The sequence below is a fragment of the Diadema setosum genome, chromosome 9 (assembly GCF_964275005.1).
Source record: "Diadema setosum chromosome 9, eeDiaSeto1, whole genome shotgun sequence".
NCBI lineage: Eukaryota > Metazoa > Echinodermata > Echinoidea > Diadematoida > Diadematidae > Diadema > Diadema setosum.
The window spans coordinates 22554689-22578086 of record NC_092693.1 but is presented as its reverse complement, the minus strand read 5'-3'; the positions used below and the strand labels follow the sequence as shown (position 1 = coordinate 22578086).

At 38.3% G+C, this 23398-nt stretch overlaps 1 protein-coding gene across 1 annotated transcript in view; it reads right to left on the bottom strand.

Moving 5' to 3' along the window:
• Positions 1 to 23398, bottom strand: part of LOC140233241 (uncharacterized) — a 48578-nt gene that overhangs the window by 7940 nt on the left and 17240 nt on the right. Inside the window, exons 3-17 of the mRNA XM_072313352.1 lie at positions 18689 to 18853; positions 17168 to 17505; positions 16303 to 16564; positions 14153 to 14302; positions 12758 to 12847; positions 11986 to 12092; positions 11051 to 11255; positions 10193 to 10425; positions 8692 to 8860; positions 7430 to 7570; positions 6465 to 6537; positions 5027 to 5141; positions 2614 to 2669; positions 1597 to 1717; positions 533 to 639 (exon numbers count right to left, since the gene is read on the bottom strand). Coding sequence (XP_072169453.1) covers positions 533 to 639; positions 1597 to 1717; positions 2614 to 2669; positions 5027 to 5141; positions 6465 to 6537; positions 7430 to 7570; positions 8692 to 8860; positions 10193 to 10425; positions 11051 to 11255; positions 11986 to 12092; positions 12758 to 12847; positions 14153 to 14302; positions 16303 to 16564; positions 17168 to 17505; positions 18689 to 18853 — 2332 coding nt within the window. The remainder of the gene's footprint in view (positions 1 to 532; positions 640 to 1596; positions 1718 to 2613; positions 2670 to 5026; positions 5142 to 6464; positions 6538 to 7429; positions 7571 to 8691; positions 8861 to 10192; positions 10426 to 11050; positions 11256 to 11985; positions 12093 to 12757; positions 12848 to 14152; positions 14303 to 16302; positions 16565 to 17167; positions 17506 to 18688; positions 18854 to 23398) is intronic.

Here is a 23398-nt window from a genome sequence, read left to right as displayed (position 1 = left end):
ACAAACAAATCAGAAGACTTGAAAATAACATCATCTATCACCATACAATACATAATAGTTGTATTATCATGAACGTGTTTGGGTTTATTTATTTATTTTTTGCAACTGTATACATTAACATTTGAATGCAGTGACGACGCAGATGCATATAACATGCAACTATCAAAACTTACTATCACCGCATCATTATAATTATTGCGGCTTCTTTCTTATGCGAAACAGCGTTAATTGCCGGCAGAAAGGACAGCAACTCATAAATTAGAATCTAAAAGTTTTCTTCTTCCTTTTCTTTTTGTCACTTCTATAGGCACCCAGTCACCATCTTCAAACTATCATGCACCATTAAGACATTTCGATATATTTTTAGGAGAGGGATTGGTGGGGATGAGCTACTCCCTCTCTAAAACAAACAATCAACAAACCAATCCAAACAATTTCTAGGCAGACAACATAACATGATATCTTTTACAATTAGGGATGGCATTCGTGTCACCAGTATATTGTTGCATAATATTATTTACAACTTCCTTACTTGTAAGTTGCAGCAATGGTGAAAAAGCCAACGAACAGCGCTACGAGAGACAGACCGATGCCAATTTGAGAGATGATTTGAAGAATGCGCTCATCCTTCTCGGAAATCTAAAACGGAATGCATACAATATTAAGAATTTAAAGTAGGCCTATTATCTATTTCGTTGTTGTAAAACGTAAAGCCAACATCAGTCTATGGTGAGCAGTTCATGCTGCTATAAGCCAGTTTAGAGTTCCACTTTGCACATGGGCAGAAAAAAAGGTCATTCGTACCAACAGGCATGTTGAATTTTATTCACTGGGATAAGCACCTGTGACAATTATAATGATTATTCAAGTAATCCTTATAAATGCTGCTTGCCAGCACACCCACCTGACAGCAAAAGTGGTATTTGGCAATATCAATAGATAGAGATTGATAAAACAATCAATGCAAAATAATGAAATGGATGCTTTCCTATCATTCTAGTCGTCTGGTCTACGCAAGTTCATTCTTTGTTTGAACAGGATTGATGAATCCCATAAATTGTCTTGTAAAGCTTGTGCATTATGTCGCTCTGAAAACGAGTGAAGTGCCCTTCATCGACTGTAAAAGAAGGGTCATTCGTACCAGCTATGTACATAATTTTCCGAAGGAAAGCAGTAGAACCTGCCAGTCTCGTCAACATTTACATGCGACCTACAATCTGCACGGTAAAGCATATACCTACAAAATATTCTTATCCCAAGCACGTTTGATTTCCATTTCACAAGTGCTCATAAATGATTATTATCGTAATGTAGTATAATAATCATAAAATGTTATAGTACTATCATAACATTGATCTTAGTGTTGATTCCGCATGCAAAATTCGTGGTTAACTTGCATAACCTTTTACCGTGACGAAAACAATATAATAAAATCTGCTTGGAGCCAATTTAAGTGATGACAAGGCATCTATGATCACCTGCAACATTCTCTAATACTAGTCACAGGATCAGTTACTGCTGTCGAAAATGCTATACTGCACGCACAGCTACCGACTAAAATTGTCATGGTAAGTATAGTTTGAGCACCCGACGTACCTCGAAATCAGTGGTTTGAAGTAGAAGCGCGAAGTTGGTCAAGTGATTGCATTCGCACACCGTGTGGGAACTATTCACATGGATGACGTCACAACCCTCTTGGGACCACGCCCCCGTTTCACTTTGAATTAAAACAACAACAACAACAACAACAACAACAACAACAAAAACAACCAAACAGTTAGAAGAGGAAGAGGGAAAGGCATGCAATTCCGAGTAAACAAAATCAGCTGACGTGTAACGTTGCGTTATGTAACTTTAGCTGCGAAATCAGGCAGAGATAAAGACAGAGGGTCTATACGTATTACAGCAATCACAGAAAACACAATATCATTTTGTGCTCGCGAGTTCTCACATTATTGTGTACTGTGGGCCGCTGAATAATTTGGGCCCTTTATGGTAATAGTCGATGATCTCCAATAGTTTCAGATCTAATGCTGATAACTGACTTTAATGAGTGAAATTCTGCTCAATTTCATATTGATTGCATATGCATTAATGAATAGAAGCATTCTGTGATGTTTAAGGGATCAGCACTTATGGACTAATGGCATACTTATCGTGTTGGAGAAGGATCCTGATTATAATTATTCCATTCATTACATCCAACTGTTGTTTGAGTCATAGAGAGAATTTTCATTCATCGGCATCCACGATGTTTGCACGAACATTTGTTTCGTCAATCCCAGGATTTTTCAGTCTGTTGTAAAGATCAGTGTGAAACTTTTCTTCTCTTGATATCCCATACATTTCTGCCACAAGATCCCAAACACTAAAATTATTTCTCACTGTGTCAGGTACGACTGTGGCACCAGTGTGCAGGCAAAAGATTATGAACCATTATACAGACAAATGAATAACCAAACATCTTTCTACTAGCCACATATCGATTTCTGTATTTGTCATATTGCAGCTAAATTATTTTTCCTCTTAGGCATGTGTTTGTGCCCATTTATACGCCCATTGTGAATTAAACCGAACCAAGAAAGTTATGTTAAAAACAATGATGTTACTTACTTTTCGGCCGTGAAGTCGTAAAATACACACAGTGATCCTTGTTGTTCACCAACTTCCTGAGGGAAAAGAATATGTATCCTTATACAAAACATGAAATAAGGGGTTTTATTGCAAACGTTTTCATAAGTAAAACGTTTTCATATAAGTAAAACGTTTTAAGAGAAAGTATGTGCACGAATACTTTAAACAGTCTTCATATTCTTAAATCCAGGGTGCAGGGCGGTAAGAAGCGTGGGGCAGGAAGCTATAGTCTGACAGCAGTATTTTTAGAGCATCCCATTTAAGGCAAATACGTTTTAACACACCCTTTTAGAAATTATGCTTTAGGCCACGGTATGTCAAAATATCATGTCTCATAATCACAGCAAAATCTTTACAAAAAATGGGGAATTATGAAAAAGAGGGCATAAACTCATTACGCAGATAGATAGAAAGTTTTATTTTTTATCCTATGTCTGTGTTTCTTATCATTAACATCGTTATCATCATTTCATTAGTGTTTTTAGATCACAACGGGCATGACAGGGACAAGCAAAGCAGATAACAACCTACAATGAGAACAATACCAGACCACACGTAACGGTGTGCGTGTGTGTGTGTGTGTGTGTGTGTGTGTGAAATCAAGATAGGATAGAGCAGTGCAATTTCATGCCCGTAGTCCACAAATATCCAAAATCATGAGGAATGCTCCAAAGACATTGCTATTTGCATTTTCAAATGTACCGTCAAGGACTTCGTTTTGCTCATTTAACCTTACTCTCTGTTACCAAGGAAAGTGAAATGTCTATCCTCTTTTCGAAAAATGAAATAAAATTTGAATTGGATTAAATTGAATTTGAATAAGAAGCAGTGTGGATGCAAAATATGGCCTCTAAAATTATAGAACAACGTAATTGTCAGTCAAAATCGCAAAAAGGTCCTTTTACACAACGGCGTCGAGGTTGGGGTTCAACTAATCAAATTAACCTTCTCATCGATCTCAAAACCTTCATTTATTCAGATAACATCCAGCGTGATACTATTCGCATAAATGACTGATGGGATTACCGAAACAATTAAAGGCTGTACCATTTTCGTGTTTGCGATTTGTCACCAAATTAAAAGTCGATCGCGTATTCCCACGTGACCGAGACTCGGCTGATGGATCATCGTTACAAATTTATCCTTGGAACAAAGTTTTACATCACCATTGGGAATTCGACATCAGCGACAAAGAAGTGCGACAACGCGATGTCAAGGTTTCGCAATAATTTCGCCATCAAATTTGTGAAAATGCACTGTACATGTAAATTTGGTAAGCACACTCATGGGAGGAATACTACTCGCGGTTCCATCATATCATCTATCACAAACCAATGTGACCTCGAACCGTGCAATTACAGAGTCTGCTCCGTACTTTTTTCTTTTTTTTTTTTAAAGATATTAAAAAACCTTCCTATAGGAAGAAGATAACTTTTAATGGTAATTTCTGACTGGGGGCTTCAAGTATGCCTGACGAAAGATGATTTATGCACTGACATAGCAATGCACCTGGCTCATTGCATAACCCATTGAAAGTGCTTCCGTTCTTCTTTGGAAGCCCCCCCCCCCCCCCCCCCCCCCGTTATGGCCGCCATAAGTTACCAACGTTACAGTGCTCTTAAGTCGGATTCATCTGTAGGTCTGCCTCCCGCTGCATAAATATTCACATGCGATGTTGTTTCTTTTCTTCTTCTTTGTGTGGTCTCGTAAAAGCGAACAAATTGATTATCTGAGTAGCACGAAAAAAAATTATCAACACAGTTCGAGTTTGTTAGTCATCCTTTCTAGAACCATTTGTTTTCTGTGCTGTTTGTAGATTAGAAACACGTAAAGTTTGTACGTAGTGGCTCTCATCAAAATGTTGTCTGCATACACCATTGTACACCACACGTAAAAGACTCAAATCACGAAATGTGCTCTGTTTTTGTATGTATCCTACTATTTGCTAACACATGGAGACATTGAGTAAATAGGTACACCACTGACTGACTTACTGACTGACTGACTGACAAAATAAATGAATGAATGAAATACTTCTAAAACATTCCAAGTATATGTTTCGTTTGTTTTCTTTTCCTCCATACACTTGTACAAATATGATATCATGACAAATTAACAAAGTGGTCATCAAAACATAAATAAGAGTACTTAAAGACTATCCAAATAGATATATCGGGTTTTGTTTTGTTTTTTGTTTTGTTTTTTGGTACTGGTGACGGTCTCCGTCACCAATTGGCATTTTGCTTGACTTGGATGACAGCGATATGGCATCTTGTAATCAAGCGAAGCCGACACTGAGATGATGTTATAGTTGTCTCTCACTGGAAATAAAAGGGGCGAAAAAAAATAATAGCATTAAGTTAAAAAAAGAAAGCAAACAACTGACGCGTACCTCGCCATTTCTCAGAACGATGACGACTGGTTCGTTGAAGTTCACGGCGCCGTCGTTCTCCAGCGACACAGTGGCGCTGATCACGTGACTATTGAGCTGATGACTCACGCTTGTGCTAATATCCCACAAGAAAGAGGCGATGAAGAAGAAGAGTGAGATAGTGAAGGGAAAAGAAGAAGATTAGATATACATGTATACAGAGAGATCGAACATTGTCACATCGAAAACTAAGATAAACGCTTCATAACTAAACAATAAACACTGACACAAAAGACATTTTGGACGCTACAAATTTTTCAGTGTAAAAATTCTGTTAAAGTGTAACAATTTTCGCTGAGGAGAACATAATCACCTCTCTCCAACTTCCATTAATTTATTAATTCATTAACGGCACCCATGCTCAACGTCATCGGCGTGAAGCTGCACTTAAAATGTTCGAACCATTACAGCCCTTCGCTTCATTAATGACAGGATGCTTTTAAGGTATAATTGCTTGAAATGACATGCGGGCTGTGTTCTAGCATCCAAGGAAGAATATACACATAAACCTGTTCCATAGCTTGCAGTGATAACTTTGCTCCATGTTCGCCGTGTCAAAATGTCTTTTGTTTCAGATCCCATCCAATTCCACAGAGTAAGGCACAAAATAGGTGAATAAAAATTGGGAGAATGGTTGCACAAACAGATAAAAACAAAGCCAGAAAAGTGTACTACAAAAAAAAAAAAATACAACGATAAAACGCAAAAAAGAGAAAATTAATGTAATGCTATTTTTCTCTGTTCCATTCTTTTCATTTTGAATTCGTATTATATGCTTGGTACTGTTGTTAGTGTCTTTGTCGTTGTTATTTTTTGTAATTAACATTATAATTTTATCATTATCATTATCATTATCATTATCATTATCATTATCATCATCACATATGTGAATCAACCTAAGAGTAAAGTGCATATGCAGCAGGGGTACTTTGAGGGAAGCCATATTTTGCATCCATTTTTAATGATTGTGAGTGCAGAAAACGAGCCTCTTGTGGCTCATTGAGCCTTGAATGAGCTAATGAATCGTGTATTGTCTATCAATGTTTGTAGAACGTTTGGTCTGTTGTTAACAGCAGAGGCTAATTAAATAGTTGCTAACTGTTTTGATATTTTTATGCTGTTGGCGGCTGTTGCGAAAATGAAAGAAAAAAGTGATGCTGAAAAGAATATCAAGGCTTGCATCACAGGGGCTCGTTCAATTCAAAACACTTTTTTTTTCAAAATAGTAATGAGGTATATCTAGGCCTAAAATAGTTACAGTTACCATGGCAAGGTCTTCAGAGCTTGCAGCTGATTGGATGCTTCGAGGCTGCTGCATCGTTCGCTTAAGATTTTTTTTTTGTTTTGTTTTAGATTTGCAACACGAAAGAGTTTGCCTTTAAGCCTATATTAGACTTACTTTGTGTTCGCAGCGAGCTTGCCACCCAAGGGTGGGGGAGATGTGTGGAGAATGAAGACAGACACGACATGCCCTGTCAGTGGAAAAACAAACAGTCAACAGTTTGCTATTGTTTAGTGTTTTTGTCTTTGTTGTTGCGACAATGTCCGGAGAAGGTGAAAGTGATCAACAAAATTCTTTGCCTCAAACAATAAAAAAAGCAGGAGATTACAAAAGTAAGGAGCAGAAGTTACCGCGACAACGTCCGAGCAATAATCATTTTAACAAGCAGGAGTAAAAAAAGATTACCTAGACGCTGCCGCGGTAGCTCGAGTTTGAAAGGCTCTGTTAAAACGTGGCTTTAGACGCAGTGTATGGCAATTGAGACTTATTGCAACACTATGGACGCATTTCTTTGGAATCAAAGACAAACTGTATTTTATTTAGTAACATTTATTTGATCGGATTTTTTATTTGTTTTAATCGGTTCTCCCAGTTAAAGTATGGTTTTAAATTATCTGTATTCATAGTTCCCCTAATCTGATTTATCACGGGACCTGCGGTTGTACAAGCTTGCTTTTACGCAGGCCCCATCATATCTATCGCATTATGACTATAGCTCAACTCTCATGTATACACCTTTTGTTTATACCAAGACAAACTTTTGTACATTCCGGTGAAATTCCATCTAATTTATGTTTCGTATAATTTTCGTATTTATATACTTTTTGTGATATGTGTGAGAAATATGAAAATAAATAAAAAAAAACTCCATTCCGTGTTCAGAGTGATCCTTAAAGAAGTGGAAACTCAAGTTAAGTGGTTGATGAATGTTTCATGACAATTTGACAATATTCAAAAGCAAAGGGGAACTTTGAAATTTCGCATGTATATACTAGAAACCGGGGTGTCGGCCACAATCACATATCATTTATTATTGTATAATGTACACAGTGCATTATGGGAAGGCGGGATTCCTGGCTTACCCGTAGCATTTTCTGTCAAATCTATTGTAGGGATCACAATCTTGGTACCGGAAGTGTCCGCCTCCAGCCCGCTACTATCGCCGGGCGATGGGAACGAAGTCCCGCGAAAGTCTGATGCTGGCACGATGTTTATTTTCACTTCTGAGCAACAATGAAATGAAATATCTCACATTTAGACAGTTGTACGTGTGAGCAAATTGCCAAGACGGGCACATAGCAAGAAAGCATGTAGGACATAGATGATAGGTCCTAATTTCATGTATTTATACACTTACCAAAAAAGAATATGCTTTTGGTCATTTGGGGGTAGGTCGACCCACACAAAGATACACACGCACCCCCCCCCCCAATACACACATACACACACCCCACGCACGAAAGAATGCTGGAAAAGTGTGAGCGCATGCATAACAGAGAGAAATGGAATAAAGTATCGACAAGACCGTCATAAAGATAGCATTGAATAGACATGCATGATATGATATGAAATACATTTAAAGGACAAGTTCACCTTCATAGACATGTGGGTTGAGTGAATGCAGCAATATTAGTAGAACACATCAGTGAAAGTTTGAGGAAAATCCGACAATCCGTTCAAAAGTTATGAATTTTTAAAGTTTCTGCTCAGTCATGGCTGGATGAGAAGACTACTATAGCTTGTGATGTCACATGAGTACAACGGTATGAAGAAATTATAAAGAAAATTCACCTTGTTTTCACTTTTCTCGCATAACAAAAGAATACTCGAATTCTCTCTTTCAGAAGGCAAGGGGAATATTATTATCCTTCACATTCATCAGTGAACAAGTCCAAGAAATGTGTGCTTTATTCAAAAAGTAAAATTTTGTGAAATTCTCTTTTTATTTTCATTATATCGTTGTACGCATGTGACATCATACTCTGTAGTAGTCTTCTCATCTAGCAGTAATTGCGCAGATACTTTAAAAATTCATAACTTTTTAACGGATTGTCGGATTTTCCTCAAACTTTCACTGATGTGTTCTACTAATATTGTTGCATTCACTCAATCCACATGTACATGAAGGTGAACTTGTCCTTTAATATTACATTAATGTTCGAATAATTTTGTAAAGCATTGGTGCACAAAAGGAACAAAGTATGATAAAGATGAAAAGTTGGGTAAACTTATGAAGAAAATAAAGAAGAAATGAAATAAGTAGACCAATTAGGAAAATTGGAGACAGAAACCCCGAATGAAAAAGGAGAAGGGAAAGGCGGGAGGGATGTAGGTGAAGACAAACCTGTATCTCCTACAGTAGCTGTCGTGCTAAACGATTCGTTGTCTGCTAAATCGCCGAGAAGATCTGCCGCCACGTCTCTGAGGGCGCTCTCAAATTGCCTCACCTGATTCGCTGCTTCCGCCGGTGTCACGTCTTCTGCCGTTGACGTGTTACTTGTTCCAGATGTGAGCTGAGGAGAAATAGAATGAGGAATGCCATTCTGCTTGCGATCATTCGTTGGTTTGTGTACTTTTCACACTGCAATAACTTGATCGCGTCACTTATGATAAATCATGGTACAAGTGTTTGGAACATGGGGGGGGGTCGGGGCCCCACTTTTTTTGCACCATACAAAGGAATACATAAGGTGTGACAACTTTGGGCGTAAGTGGCAATGACTAGAAAGAAATAAATAGAAAAATTGAAGTGTGAGCCCGGTAGGGCTTTGTTTTTGCGCTGAAGACCTTTCTTTCTTTCTTTCTTTGCTTGTCAGCTGAAGAAACCTGGAAGTGGCACCCTACAGAAGTACAGAAGTTGCGCTGGAGACCTTTGTTTTGTTTTTGTTTTTGTTTGTTTGTTTGTTTGTTTTTTGCTTGTTAGCTGATAAAACCCGGAAGTGGCACCAGATGTCTGAAATGCCCCCCACACCATGGCGCCGGCCATGCCATTCTTTTTTTTTTTTTTTTTTTTTTCTTTTTGAATGATGAGTAAAATGGAAACGCCGTATAATTTGAATCTCGCTATGATGACTTGTGTGCAGGTCAACAGAAGACTTGGGAAGGCAATACCATTATCACCACATTGACATTGACAACATTTAATGACTGACACCCCTGAAAACATGGAAAACGAGAAAACTTTAAAACAACATCACCTTGATGGTTCAACGTCCCGATATCGTGTGCTAGCAAATTGTATTACTTTATTCAATTGACCTTCAGTCACTCATATGTATCATATTAACTTAAAAATGGAGTGACATTTCACACTAAAACGGACTGATATCATTATACAAATAATGAATGTTTATGAATACAATGGGCAGATTATTTCATGAGGTGAAAGTTGAAATGATCCATTCAACTCGGCTGCGCCTCGTTGAATGGATCTCCATTGATTATTATCTTCACCAAATGATATCTTCTGTTCATTGCAAGAATGAAAACCATATATTATTTGTTTTATATAACGCCAAAAAATCCCTCTCATTTGATATTTTCTTAATTTAGAAACAAGAGAGAATCTGAGATCGAGAGAGTGGTCACTGAGCGCTTTGGTGTCGCATACACACTGCAAACGCAAGCAGTGTGCCGGGCTCTTTGAGTGCGTGCAATGGAGCAAATCGTATGGATCCAAATTTGCACGGTAAATGGAGCCAGAATTGCCCGGATGATGACGTTACAGTGAAATGGACCGAATGATCAATGTCAAAGAACCAATCAAATGACAACGATCTATTTAGGCGTTATATAAATCTGAATATAAATATATAAATATATAGGACTATGGGAAGACCCCTCACCGGCAGATCTGCGACCGCATTCTGCAACTCTTGCTGAACCCTCTTTTCGCTCCGACGCGGATTAGTCGGGCTCTGCGTCCGGCTGGTTTCTCCTGCGGAAGACTCACCACCACCGCTGCCCGTTTCCACATCGCTTGGGTCCCCTCTGTACCCGTCGCCGTTTTCCAAATTTCCGTTTCCGTCATTGCTGTTGCCGATGGCGAATTCTACATGGCACAATGGATCCGAGTAACCTTGAAAAACAAAGATAAGAAAATACGAATATTAATATTCTGACAGGAATGTATACCTGTACCAGAAATATCACGCGTTCTCATCAAACAAGAAGACCTAAATTTCGCATGGCAGCTTTGCATCATCAGGATAAGATTAGTAATCATGACGTAAGTATTTTACAACCCCGCTTTAACCCTTTGCACGCCAGATTTAATACCTGTCCATAGGTTCACGTGAGAAATTTGTGCACATTTGATTCATTAGGACAGAAAGGTTAAGAACTGAAAGGGACCGTGTAGCCTAATATTTACCTGAAAAATCTTCTAGACAGGTCCACCAGACAGTGCCAGATTGAGGAACCAAGACGCGACAAAAGAAAAGCAAGATACATACACACATACACACACACACACACACACACACACACACACACACACACACACACACACACACACAAACACACACAAACAAACACACAACCCCACAACAACAACCCTCCGACGATGTTAATAAAATTTGAATAAATCTGAATGAGATTACGAAAATTATGTACTAAAAACGGGGCTTACTCCAATATGAGTATATGGCAATGTGCATGTTTGTAAAGATCAAAGTGGTCTACTCCGCAAGGTAATAACCTACTGTAGTATGTGAGCACGCCGTCTTCACCCATCTGGCTGCCATCCCCGCCCCCAAGGCGGATAGTGTCGTTGCTGCTCACACAAATCCCTCCCGCTGACAGGTGAACCACGCCCCCTGCCCCTCCACCACCGCACAAGGCTTGGGAGTTATCCAGAGCTGAGTCTCCACCCTCGACTATCACCGCGCCGGGATCTACCACTTCAATCTGATAGAGGTAAAATGGTACACTGTTACCCCTCACATGCGTCTGATTACGTAAATTGGGATTTGCACACTTTTTGCAACTGCTTTTGTTTTGTTTTTTCCCTTGTATTTTTTCCCTTGCCTTCACCCAGTCGCTAAAACGGGTTGTTGTGGTGGTGGCGGCATTGGAGTTCATACATGTATAAGTAATTACTAAATTAATATCAGAATTGTACGTGTGCTTAAAGACACATCCACACAAAAAGTGCAATAGCAGAAAAAAAGACATACTCACTAAGAGTCGAGTAATGAAATACGACAGAAAGCAACCCGATTTGTATAATTATCGAGAAGTTTTGAATATCATTGTTTTCATATCACTACTTCTACATTTAAAGAAGAAAATGCTCCCCGTCGTAATGACCGTGCTTTCTGTTAGACAGGAAGGAGACAAAATCAGTCAAGGGATGGTCTCCTATCTAAAGGCTATACACGACCGTAAACTGGAAAATATTAAACCATCAAATAATGACATTCATGTACAGTGGAACTGCGAGAGAAATATTCGCAAGCCTCTTACAGGAAGATCAAGGGGTGATATCTCCTTGGCAAGATCAAAATCAAGACCATCACCAAAACCAGGACAAAGACCAGAACTGAAACCCTAACCAAGATTGACAACAATAATACAAGCGAGACGAAAAAGACAAGAACATGAAGGAAAACACGTTAAAAAAACCTCCCAAACTTACATAAGCTGCTATGAATCGGACCAGGCCGCCGCTGCCACCACCTCGACACCACTGAGTAGTGTTCGGTGTCTGTCCACCGTCTTGTCCTCGGGCAGTGATAAGTGCACCTGACGTACAAAGTGATCGGGAGAAAAGAATCTTAATGCCAAACTTATCATCGCTGTGCTTGTGTGGCTTTCCTTGCGACATTCACATGCGGGAACACTCGAGCCTATACAATGCACTCCCGTTATATCGAACACGGTGAGAACGATTTTTTTTTTTTAATTTATTCGGTTATAACGAAAGAAAACTATAACGGGAGTCCACTGCATTGAAGCTGGCATATCATAATATATTTATATTCACGACACGACAAATGATGGAATATCTATGACATTTACGTCATTAATGTGATTGATATTACCGCTTGGCGAAAACATGCAAAGTATTGAATTCTGGTATTATCTTATCCTAAAGATATCAAAATTTATTCCAGTCTCTGCTTCTGAGTTTTCACTATTTTGTACTTGAACCTCCTGGAATACTTATCGTGGTATGGAAACCAATAACCTTTACCATTACCTCACAATAGTATTGTCATCTTCCATCAAAAGCAAGATCGGTAGTTAGTTTGGATATCCGCAATTTTTGCGAAAAAAGGGAACAATTCGTTTGGGGTTTTTTTCTCATTTTGATTGCTTTCCTTCATAATAACTCAGTCTGTTAGCCTGTCTTTTATCAACACGCGACATCTCGGAACCGTTATGGCTCGACGCCACTTATTTCTTACCCACGTATATCACACCAGATGATGCGATCAGCTCCAAGGCGCCACCCCCAGCCGCTCTCTCGGCCGACTCCTCGTCAGATACAACCCCGCCTGAAATGTTCACAATCGGTTATGAATAATGTCACAATATAATGTTATGCGAGCAATGGCGGACACACGTATATTCATATCTAGATACACATATACGCACACACTCAAACAATAATACATAATCATATATATACATATACATATATATATATATATATATATATATATATATATATATATATATATACATATGTATATATATACAGTGTATATATATATATATATATATATATATATATATATATATACAGACAGACAGACACATGCACTCTCTAACACATTTACAAACTCACAGGCTTATTAGTGTCAATTATAGGGGATTATAAACGATGGCGCATGTTAGGCATGTTAGGAACCCTATGCGTTTATCACGAAATCACATCTCATTCATCAATACCCAAGGCAAATTGATGATAACAAAACTTAGAATAAAACACACAAGCACACACACACACACACACACACACTTTTTTGTTTTAGGATGTTCTTTATTTGAGTTTCATTCAATATCAGGTCCATGTTAACAATGAAATTAGTATGAACAACAACAAAAAAGCAGCTGTATTCTTCTTTCTTGTGCTGCTAAATATTTTTTTTTCCAACATACAGTACAATATATTTTTTTTTCTTTTCAAGTCATACCATGTTTATATAAGAGAAATGACATGAAATTCTGCGTAACTCTTAGAAAAAGTTATCTTGATTAACCTAATCTAAGCCAATCCATATCTGTCTTATTACACACACGCACACACACACACACACACACACACACACACACAAAATGTGCTGCTAAATCACCTTTCTTTTCCTTCTTTTTTTGGCAGAGCACACGCTATACACAAAAATTTATCAAATCAAGCATAACTCTTAAAAGAAAAAAAATATCTTGATCAACTTGATCAGATTAATCAATATCCGCTTCATTACATTAGCTCTCTTACACTCCCTTGAGAATACGGCATTTCCCCCCCCCCCCCCACACACACACACTCAAAAGAAAATGCACATACACGGAATCTCCTTGCATTATGCACTGCATAACATCGTCTGCTGAAGATAATGATTTTTTACGTATATTGTAATATCGATTTTTCTACTACTGAACAGCTGACACTAATATCGATTATATCACATTATTGATAATGTATTCTCTACTTACTTTGAAAGTTGTTTGGTATATACACATATTGCAGTTTGTAAACAGTGTTGTTAACTGCATCCTTAGTTCGATTCTCTTTGGAAATATACATAAGCTGAACGAAACCTAAAACTAAAAAAAAAAAAAAAAACACTTGTCCCCACCTGCACTTCCGCCGACAAGATGTCTGGTATCGTTCATCAGGTAAGGCTGGCTGTATTCGGGGTTTGGGGCCGAAATTGGGGTCCCGCCCACTCCACCATGCCCCGCCCCGTCACTCGTGTAGGGTGCACCTAACCCTGGTCCTCCCTTATCTTACTCAGGTGATGGAAGTCACGGTGGAAGAAAGAAAACAAAAGAGAAATTTCAATTCAGTTCAGTTCTTATCAATTGAGATTTATTTCCATTCGTTCACAAAAACCATAACAAAATACAAAGTATACAGTACACAATGATTATTCTATAAGTTTCTAGAAAATAGATAACAAAAGTATCATGAACTACAATAAATTGTACATACAACTTCATTAAATAACCAAAATATCAATGTACACTTGGAAAAAAAATATTAGAATGAAAAAAAAAAGTAGCCCACTAAAAAGCAGCAGGCGCTTGTAAGACGTGGATCACTTTAGATGTAATTACAGTATGTACCAAACATTATCCGAAATTAATTCATGTTAAGCAAAAAAAAAAAAAAAAAAAAACACAAAAAAAAATAACAACACAAAATAAAACAAAAAAACCCCACCAACCATCATTATAAATAATGGTGTGTGTATGTATGTGTGTGTGTGTTTGTGTTTAAAGTGAAGATACCACAATATACAATGTTGCATTAATATTGAATTCTGCAATGTATGTCCACGTATCCACTGCGTACCATTTCCAAATTCATTTTGCCATTTATGAATTTCGCAAACTCACCTGGGTATCCCAAGACAAATTCAGGTAGGCTTCTTGGGAAATTCCCTCAAAAAATAACTTAATCTGGCCTATATTTAAAAGACCACAACACATCTTACCCACCTACTCCCCCCCCCCCCCCTTTCAACAAAAACAATGACAAGTTTGATAACTTTTGTACCTGCAATTTAGAAAACTCAGTAAACTGGGTAGATTCGTGATAGGACACTTCAGGTCATCGCTTGACAGTAAAAAAAAAAAAGCAGCAACTCGTATAATTCAAGGATAAGCGAAGATAATTATAAGGAGAACTTTTACCAAGATTCCATCTTTCATGGGACTCTTATGATGTATTTTTATCAAACTGATAGTCGCGAATTGAGCGTTCACCAGCTATCATGAATTAACAAAAGGGGTTACATTAAATTCTCTTTTCTCCATATTTATCTCTTTCTAAATTTTGAACGTAATGTTACAAAACCATCGATAGTCACGAATTGAACGTTTCACCAGCTATTATGAATTATCAAATGCAATTACATCGAATTTTATTTCAATCATACCGATCTCCAGGATTTACATCTACACTTCAACTTGTTCATCTCTTTTTCGTTTTGAAAGTTAAGTTACTAAAACAACGAAACAATGGTCAATCCATACAGGCACCTGTTCCGGTGAAAGATGAAAATGTCAAAGATAAGAATGTTTGCGGTAAAAATGTAAAAGGTAAAAATGTTATGACATTTTTACACCTCTGACATTTTTACATCTGACATTTTGACACCGGCCCCTGTTCCACCTAAGCACACAAAGTCAGAGAATACATCGAAATTCGATTTATTCTGTTAGTAGAGATTTCTCAAAAGGTGCGCCGTGTCACACTTTGAAGTTTTGCTAATGTGTCCATTCAATCAGTTCCCATGCCCAGTGAACTTTGAAGTTATTTTCATTTGACGATTATTAAAGTCATTAGTTATTATGATTGAACAAACAGTTTGATTCTGTGTCGGCCAAATACAGTGTCCAGACTTCCTTTTGTCACGTACAATTTTGTATTTACTGTACTTTTTTTTGGGGGGGGGGGGTGGGAGTTGGTGGGGCAAAAAAAAAAATGATGCTGAAGCCATTAGACATGTGATTTAGTGACTGAACTCTCTGAAAATTTTGGTAGGGATTCGGCACGACTTTGGTTCACAGTAATGCAATATGCATGTGTGTATGTTCAACATAGATCAATCTGCGTAGATCAGGGGGCATTTCATGAAGCGTTTTGTCAGATTTTTTTTTTTTTTTTACAAACTGTTATAAGCTACTGAAAGCCTTGCATCTGATTGGCTGGGAACAAATCTGTCCGATAAATTGTCGGACAAAACACTTCATGAAATGCCCCCAGGTCTTCTTCTCTTACTTCCGAAGCCACCGAGGTGCCAGTCGGATGACGAATTCGGCCGTGTTCCGTTCACCACATCAACGTGGAGTGTCGTGTTGACGACGATGTGACCGAGTACGCTCTCGATGCGGAGTGCATTGCGTCCCTTGATCTCGACGTTCAGCCTGTGGTCGAGATAGACGGAGCCGTCGACGAGGAACGATGCCACTCCGTAGAACCAAGTTCTGTTGAAATCGTCATTGTACTCCACAAAGAATACTTCCCCACGGAGCACGACAAGCTGGAAAATATTAAAGGTAATTGTCAAAGCTTAAAAAATTATCGTCTAAATAAATGCATATTGAGCTGACGAAGAATTCAATAAATTCAATAAGTTTGTGGTAAAGGCCTGAAATTGCTCAAAAATCATTTAACGAGATTTGCTGTCTGGATCCTTAGTTCTAAGTAGATATTTCATTGGACCATATCATTTTCAGGAAATCGTAGCCGATCGAATGACAAGATGCTTAGTTGGGAATTATAAATTGCAGCGAAAATTTGTAACTTTAGTATCAGAATGGAATCGCACAATACCATGGTTGCTATACGTTGTATCCACACGATGTACAGATAAGTCTTAAAAGTACATCAAAATACCTGTCAGAAGTAGCAATGTTGTCACTCCAATTCAAGGTACCTGATTTTTCTTTTTAGTTATATACACGGTCGTTGAAGAGTTTTTGTTTCCATTATATTTCCATTGATAATTATACACACGAGTTTAATCTCGTAGCCTTTTTGCGTTTAATGACTAGAACTGGTTCATTCACGTTTTCTTCAAAAGTACGTGTTCGAGTGTTAATACGGAGACTATAATAAAATCGGCGGAGTGACATGTATATACCTGCTCCGTTGTTTCATTGTATCTCGCGCGGCAGTCGTGCACCTCGTCAAGGCCTTCGACCTTGTCGCCTTTTCCAAGTTCCGTGGTGCTCTCGTCAATGATAGCCATCGTGGTTGTGAAGGTCTCCGTCACGACCGTGGCTTCCTCCCCACTCGTCGGCGTACTCGGGTACGTGTCGTCGTCGGTGAACTGATGGTTAGTCGGAGTCGCATCATTGGAATCGCCCGACGTGTCGCTCATGGATGTTTTCACCTCAGGGGTTGTTGTGACGTAGGAAGAGTCCATGTCATTCGGCGGGTATGTCTCCGGCCACGGGTGAGACAAGTTCCAGGCGTTGTCTGCTTAAAGTTAGATGAAGAGATGATCAAACCAAATAATAATAACCAATATTCATATAGTGCCTTTTCTATGCAGACTGAAAGCGCTTTAGCAACTTCAACAAAATACACGAAATCAACAATATAAAAGAGAAAAAGAACAAAGCAAACACATAAACAGTGACTTTAAACTTGTCAGATCATTAGCAGTGGAATTAAGTAATAGCTGTTTAAAAGTCCTACTTTTGAACAAAGGAGAGAGAAAGGGACAGACAGACGAGGGCGAGGGAGAAACGAGAGCGGGTAGACAAAATTAGAAAACAAAAGGAGAAAGCATTAAATATCACAATGATTTGGAGAGTCTTCCCATTCCTTCCTCTCTTAAAAAACAATAACAACAACTACCGAACGAACGAACAAACAAAGTAACTAATCGTGATACTGCAAGCCTATGACACAGCCTATTATATCATCTTATCATGGTTCTTTTGAAGAAAAAAAAGAGTTATATAATGTTCTCTTAATTCATCATAGGAACAGCTGCCACAAAAACAACAAACAAACATCGAAAATCTAAATCGGAAATAATGATTTAAAAAAAAACCTACTTGAGATCTTCACAGAGTCGAAGAGGGGCTTAGGTCTTCAACTAGTATTGCAAAAAAAAAAAAAAATGAAGCGGGATTCTCCATGTGTTTGAGCTTTGGCTCTGCTACATCTAATTATCAATAAAATGACGACAATTATAATGAACTTGCTTACAGTACGGACAGTCACGATCATAGTAATGGCAATGATAATTATAAAACAAGTAATAATGCCCCAGTCACATATAAACACGGATCCTCAAGGATCTACATGATGATCCGGGGAGTTACGGGATAGTTTCGACCTCGATGGAGCGTCGACGAGCGTTGATTTGACTGTACACACGGCATCAACACGGCAGCTACACGGATAAGGCCGGAAGATCGCGGCGTGTACACGGACCAACACGGCATTTGTCGTGTTGGCCTCCCGGCGTCAACACGGATCTCTCCCCGGATCACCACGGATCAGATCCAGGGTGGTCCGGGATGTCTATGTGACTGGGGCATTAAACTTGTAGTATAACCTCGTATCAAGAGAACGATTAAGATGAATAAACACTCTTAGAATATGGCTACGCTTATGTTTTGTCTGCGGACTAAACGGTTTTTCTCACTCGTAAAGTCAAAGTCATATCCAAGGTCATCAATCGTAACATTGCAGGGGGCCGAGCTGTTCAGGCACGACGCGGGGTCCGTGTCATTATCTCCTCCGTTGCACACAATGTACCACAGTCCACAATCTGTGTCGATGACTAACTTTCCTTTCAGGAGGATCAAATCTGAGGAAAATCGCAAAGTCATAAACATAAGGTATAGGCCCCATTCATCTCAAGCCTAATCGCTCACGATGGTGGTCTCCTACATTCAATTGTTTTTGTCACTTAATGGAAAATACTTTATATCTTATTGCATATTTTGTATATCTCTTTTTTCTTTTTTGCACAATGCAATTGCTTATGTTTAGATATTTGTGTAATGTTATGTTATCATTATCAATTGATGCATTTGTTATTGTTTGTTTTTGTGCTTTCGAAATTTGATTTCAATTTGTATCTGATTGTATGCAGAAATAAATCAAATCAAATCAAATCAAATCAAGTAAACATAAGGAATAGATTATGTCTTATATAAATCTGACATAACAGTAGAATGATAAGTAATAGATTTGCTTCTGTGTGTAGTCCTCAGCCTCTCTCTCTCTCTGTCTCTCTTACCACATACACACACACACACTAACACACACACACACACACACACACACACACACACACACATATATATATATATATATATATATATATATATATATATATATATATATATATATATCTATATACGATGCCCTATTTACCAACGACCATTATTATAAATTACTGTGGAAAATGGATTGATAAAAGATTGATAAATAAGCGACCAACGTTGGAACTGCGCAGATGGGGTTCATGCCCTCCTATATACCCCCCCCCCCGCATTCTATGTCGAAATTCGTAGCTTATATGCAGCACTCATGTTTATTACAATATTCTATTATGCATTGATTGACCGCCTTCATCTGAATGCATCAGAGCAACCACATTGTCCATGTGCGCCGGTGTTCCGTCCTGGAAATGTCTGTCACCATAGTTTCTATCATCACATTACGAAGAATTGCTTCTGAATACATCCGAAGCATGTTGCACGTTGTTAATTCTGCAACCTTGCACCTTTTGCATTATTCATCATCGCGTGTACCATAGAATTTTTTTCCGAAATATCTGACGTAGTGACCATTCTGTCTGAGACAGCACAGAACGCTTGTATTAAAGTTTAAATGCATGTTAATCAGCTGGCTTACGCGGTGGTTGTTAACGTGTTCCAACATCTTGCTGTCTTTTGTGGTATTGCATTTGTTGTTGCTGTAGTAGTTATAGTAGTAGTAGTAGTAGTAGTAGTAGTAGTAGTAGTAGTAGTAGTAGTAGTAGAAGTAATAGTAGTAGTAGTAGTAGCAGTAGTAGTAGTGGTAGAAGTAGAAGTAGAAGTAGAAGTAGAAGTAGAAGTAGAAGTAGTAGTAGTAGTAGTTGTTGTTGTTGTTTTTGTGGTTGTTGCTGTTGTTGATGGATATACAGGAAAAAGGAAAATGAATGAATGAATGAATGGATCTTTAAAACGTACGAACAGGCAAAAGGAGCAAAAACAAACAAACAAGCAAGCAATTCTTATGACTATGACGCTATAAAAAAAAAATAATACCGAAAAGAGCTGTGATGGCGTGGTGCATTATCGTGGGCTCTCAATCTTCAAATCCCCAATACAAGTCCACTAGCAGCAGCTGTAGTGCTCCTTTACATCAATGTTTGGACAGCTCTTTAACCTTACTGCGTAGTCCTTCACAGCCGACTGTTCCAGCAGTTGTTTGTTTCTCAGAAGTTAATTGTTTCCTTTGTGACTATCAAATAAGTCAGATTTCAGCTTAATCCAAATTAGTTACAAAATCGTGCCCATATACGGTAACGAGCCAGTACAGTATACACGAGATCCGCCTGAATGGGACAATCGCATTAACATTTCTCTTTTAAAGAGACCTATAGATCTCGTATGTAATAGTAAAACAAACCCGCGGTATGGGTATATGATCCAAGTTTTAACAGTCATGTTTTCATTGTAATATAGGTGTCTTTCCCAAGAGTACATGATAACTGTCATCAATTATCATCCAAAGGTACTTTGCTATTGGTTGCATCTACTCAGGTGAGGAGATTGCGTGGTATGGTATGGTAATTTATTTCCGTAAATATAAAAATCCACATTACAAATCATGTGATACAAAAACTCATAAATAATACGGCTGGATAGCCTCACTCAGCGAAGAGGACCATTATGGTCCCGCTGTTTTACAGGAGGGTCCAGTATAAACTAAAGTAATACAGTTTCTTCAATTAAACAACAAATCAAAATATATACAATGAGAAGAAAGAAAAAAACACAAGAAAAGAAAAGAAAAGAAAAGAAAAGAGAAAGAAATTGAAAAATATGCATTTCCCATTAAATTATGTATTAGTAATCTGTCATGTACTGAGTTATATCAAACATAAGAAGAGATGTGCTCTTGCAGCGATCGCTTGAAAATATCTATACTGGTTGCCTTTTTTAATTGACAAAGGGAGTGAATTGAACTCCCTACTACCTCTGTATGAAACCATTCTCTTACAATAACGTCATTACCTTTCCACTATCGACTATTTTTGGATGCCGTGCAGGTTTGTGTAGGTGTGTGTGTGTGTGTGTGTTTTTAAAAATAATTTTCATCCCGCCTAATTGATACGGGAACTTTACCTCAAAATTAATGAGAGAACTATAATCTCTTTAGTAGTTTCCAGTGAAGAATTTCAAATTGAATCCTTGTAGCAACGAAAGTACATCCTGTTGACGGCCATCAGCTCAGAATGGACGTTGCTTTTAATGGCCAGCATGTGGTTATTGGTAGCTTTGAAAATGTCAGAATGATAAGTGACACTGATTGCCACTATATTTCGTTGTAAAGAATGCGCATTACATCCAATGCGTATACATTTCAAAAAAGTTACTGGCCTTGTCCAGTAAAAAACAAACAAGCAAACAACAACAACAGAAAAAAACGGTCTTCCCTGGCCACGTCGTTAATGATTAAATGATGCACTGGTGAATGCATTGCATAACTAGGTCACGTCTGACTTCAGGCTTTCATTATTTTATTGAGGCATCTTTTTTAATGACCTTGTAGCATTATACATCCGTAGAGCAGGAAGACATCATGTACATAATATATACAAACACATCACATTATAATAAGGTCAGAGAGAGGGTCAGAGAGAGGGAGAGAGAGAGAGAGAGAGAGAGGGAGAGATAGAAGGGACCTTGGTGTGTGTGCGTGTGTATGTGAAACTTGTACATTGTTGGCGTTGTGTGGGTGTGTGTGTGTGTGAATGTGTGTATGTGTATGGCCTCGTTTTTTCTCTTTTTTTTTCCTTCGAGAAGCAATAAAATATGCCCCGTTTTGTGTTTTAAGCAAATTATCTATTATGTTCCCGTTTTGCGAGAATATGTGTTTAAAAGAAAGTGGATTTCGTTTCCTTGGTTAAAAGAGTTACAATGTAAGTTTGACATTAGTTTGCACAATGTTGGTACTGCATTTTGTCCTTATATAGTGTAAGATTGACGTTATTTTGTACAATGTTTGTGTATAATGCAGTTTGTCTTTGTTTGATGTTTTGTTTTTGTTTCTGTGAACGTTTCTGTTTCTGTGATATGAAATTGAACGAAATTCGAATAAAGAATTATCAAAAAATATTTCATATTAATGGAATTCGAACTGGCCGGGAGAACAATCGCTGTCTCGAATTTGCTCCCATAAATGATGTCAATGAAATTGAAACAACGGCAAGATTACACAAATACATTGCAAACGCTAATTAATGGTTTACAGAATGCTTCGTCAGCCATGGACGCGTGGAAACATAAAATAGTCTACATAATTTACTGAATAACGGAGGAAAACCTCGCGAAAATCGTTTACGAGCTTTTCGACGTCTTTAAAGGAGCTGTTGCCATCAATTCAAGGCATTTCATCCTGTGCAGTATTCCGACATTATGACGCTGTATGACATCAACAGGGTAAACCATGACGAAGTGAATTCTGTTCAGTATAGACACTGCGATTGGACAAGAGATTACATTTGGGTCCGTCTGCAGTTCATCATCGCCAAGGAACGCAATTAATCAAATAATCCGTGACTTCTCATACGACTGTATGACAATTGTCTGGGTTTGCAAGAGAAAGATTTGACTTTCCAAGTCCTCCACGTTAATTGCTCTATTAATAATAAAAAAATGGGGAGGGATGGGCAATCATATAATATATATATTCGTCCCATACATCACATATACGATTTTGCCTTGTGAATACGTAACTGGCTTCTCAGGCCCGTAACTGGAGGGGGGGGGGGGGGGTGTTCAGGGGTTCCATGGACCCCCCCCCCCCCGTTTGCCAGCAGCCCCCAAAAATAAAGAAATAAGGATTCGCGGAACCCCCCCCCCTCCCGTTTAAAAAAAAAAAAATGAAAGGGGGCTTGTATTATAGCGGCACCCGATGAAACCCGGAAGTGACATGAGAAACAAACAAACAGACAAACAAACAAATGGGAGGGGGGAGGGGCTTTTTTCCCATCCCACGTCTCCTTGGTGTCAAGCAAGTCCGTCGTAATAAAATTCGTTATAAGATGTGATCGTATAACTCACTTCCCTCATTACTAACAATAGCATGATCTGATAATGCATTTGATAGTAATCACTAATTTTGCTTCATATCG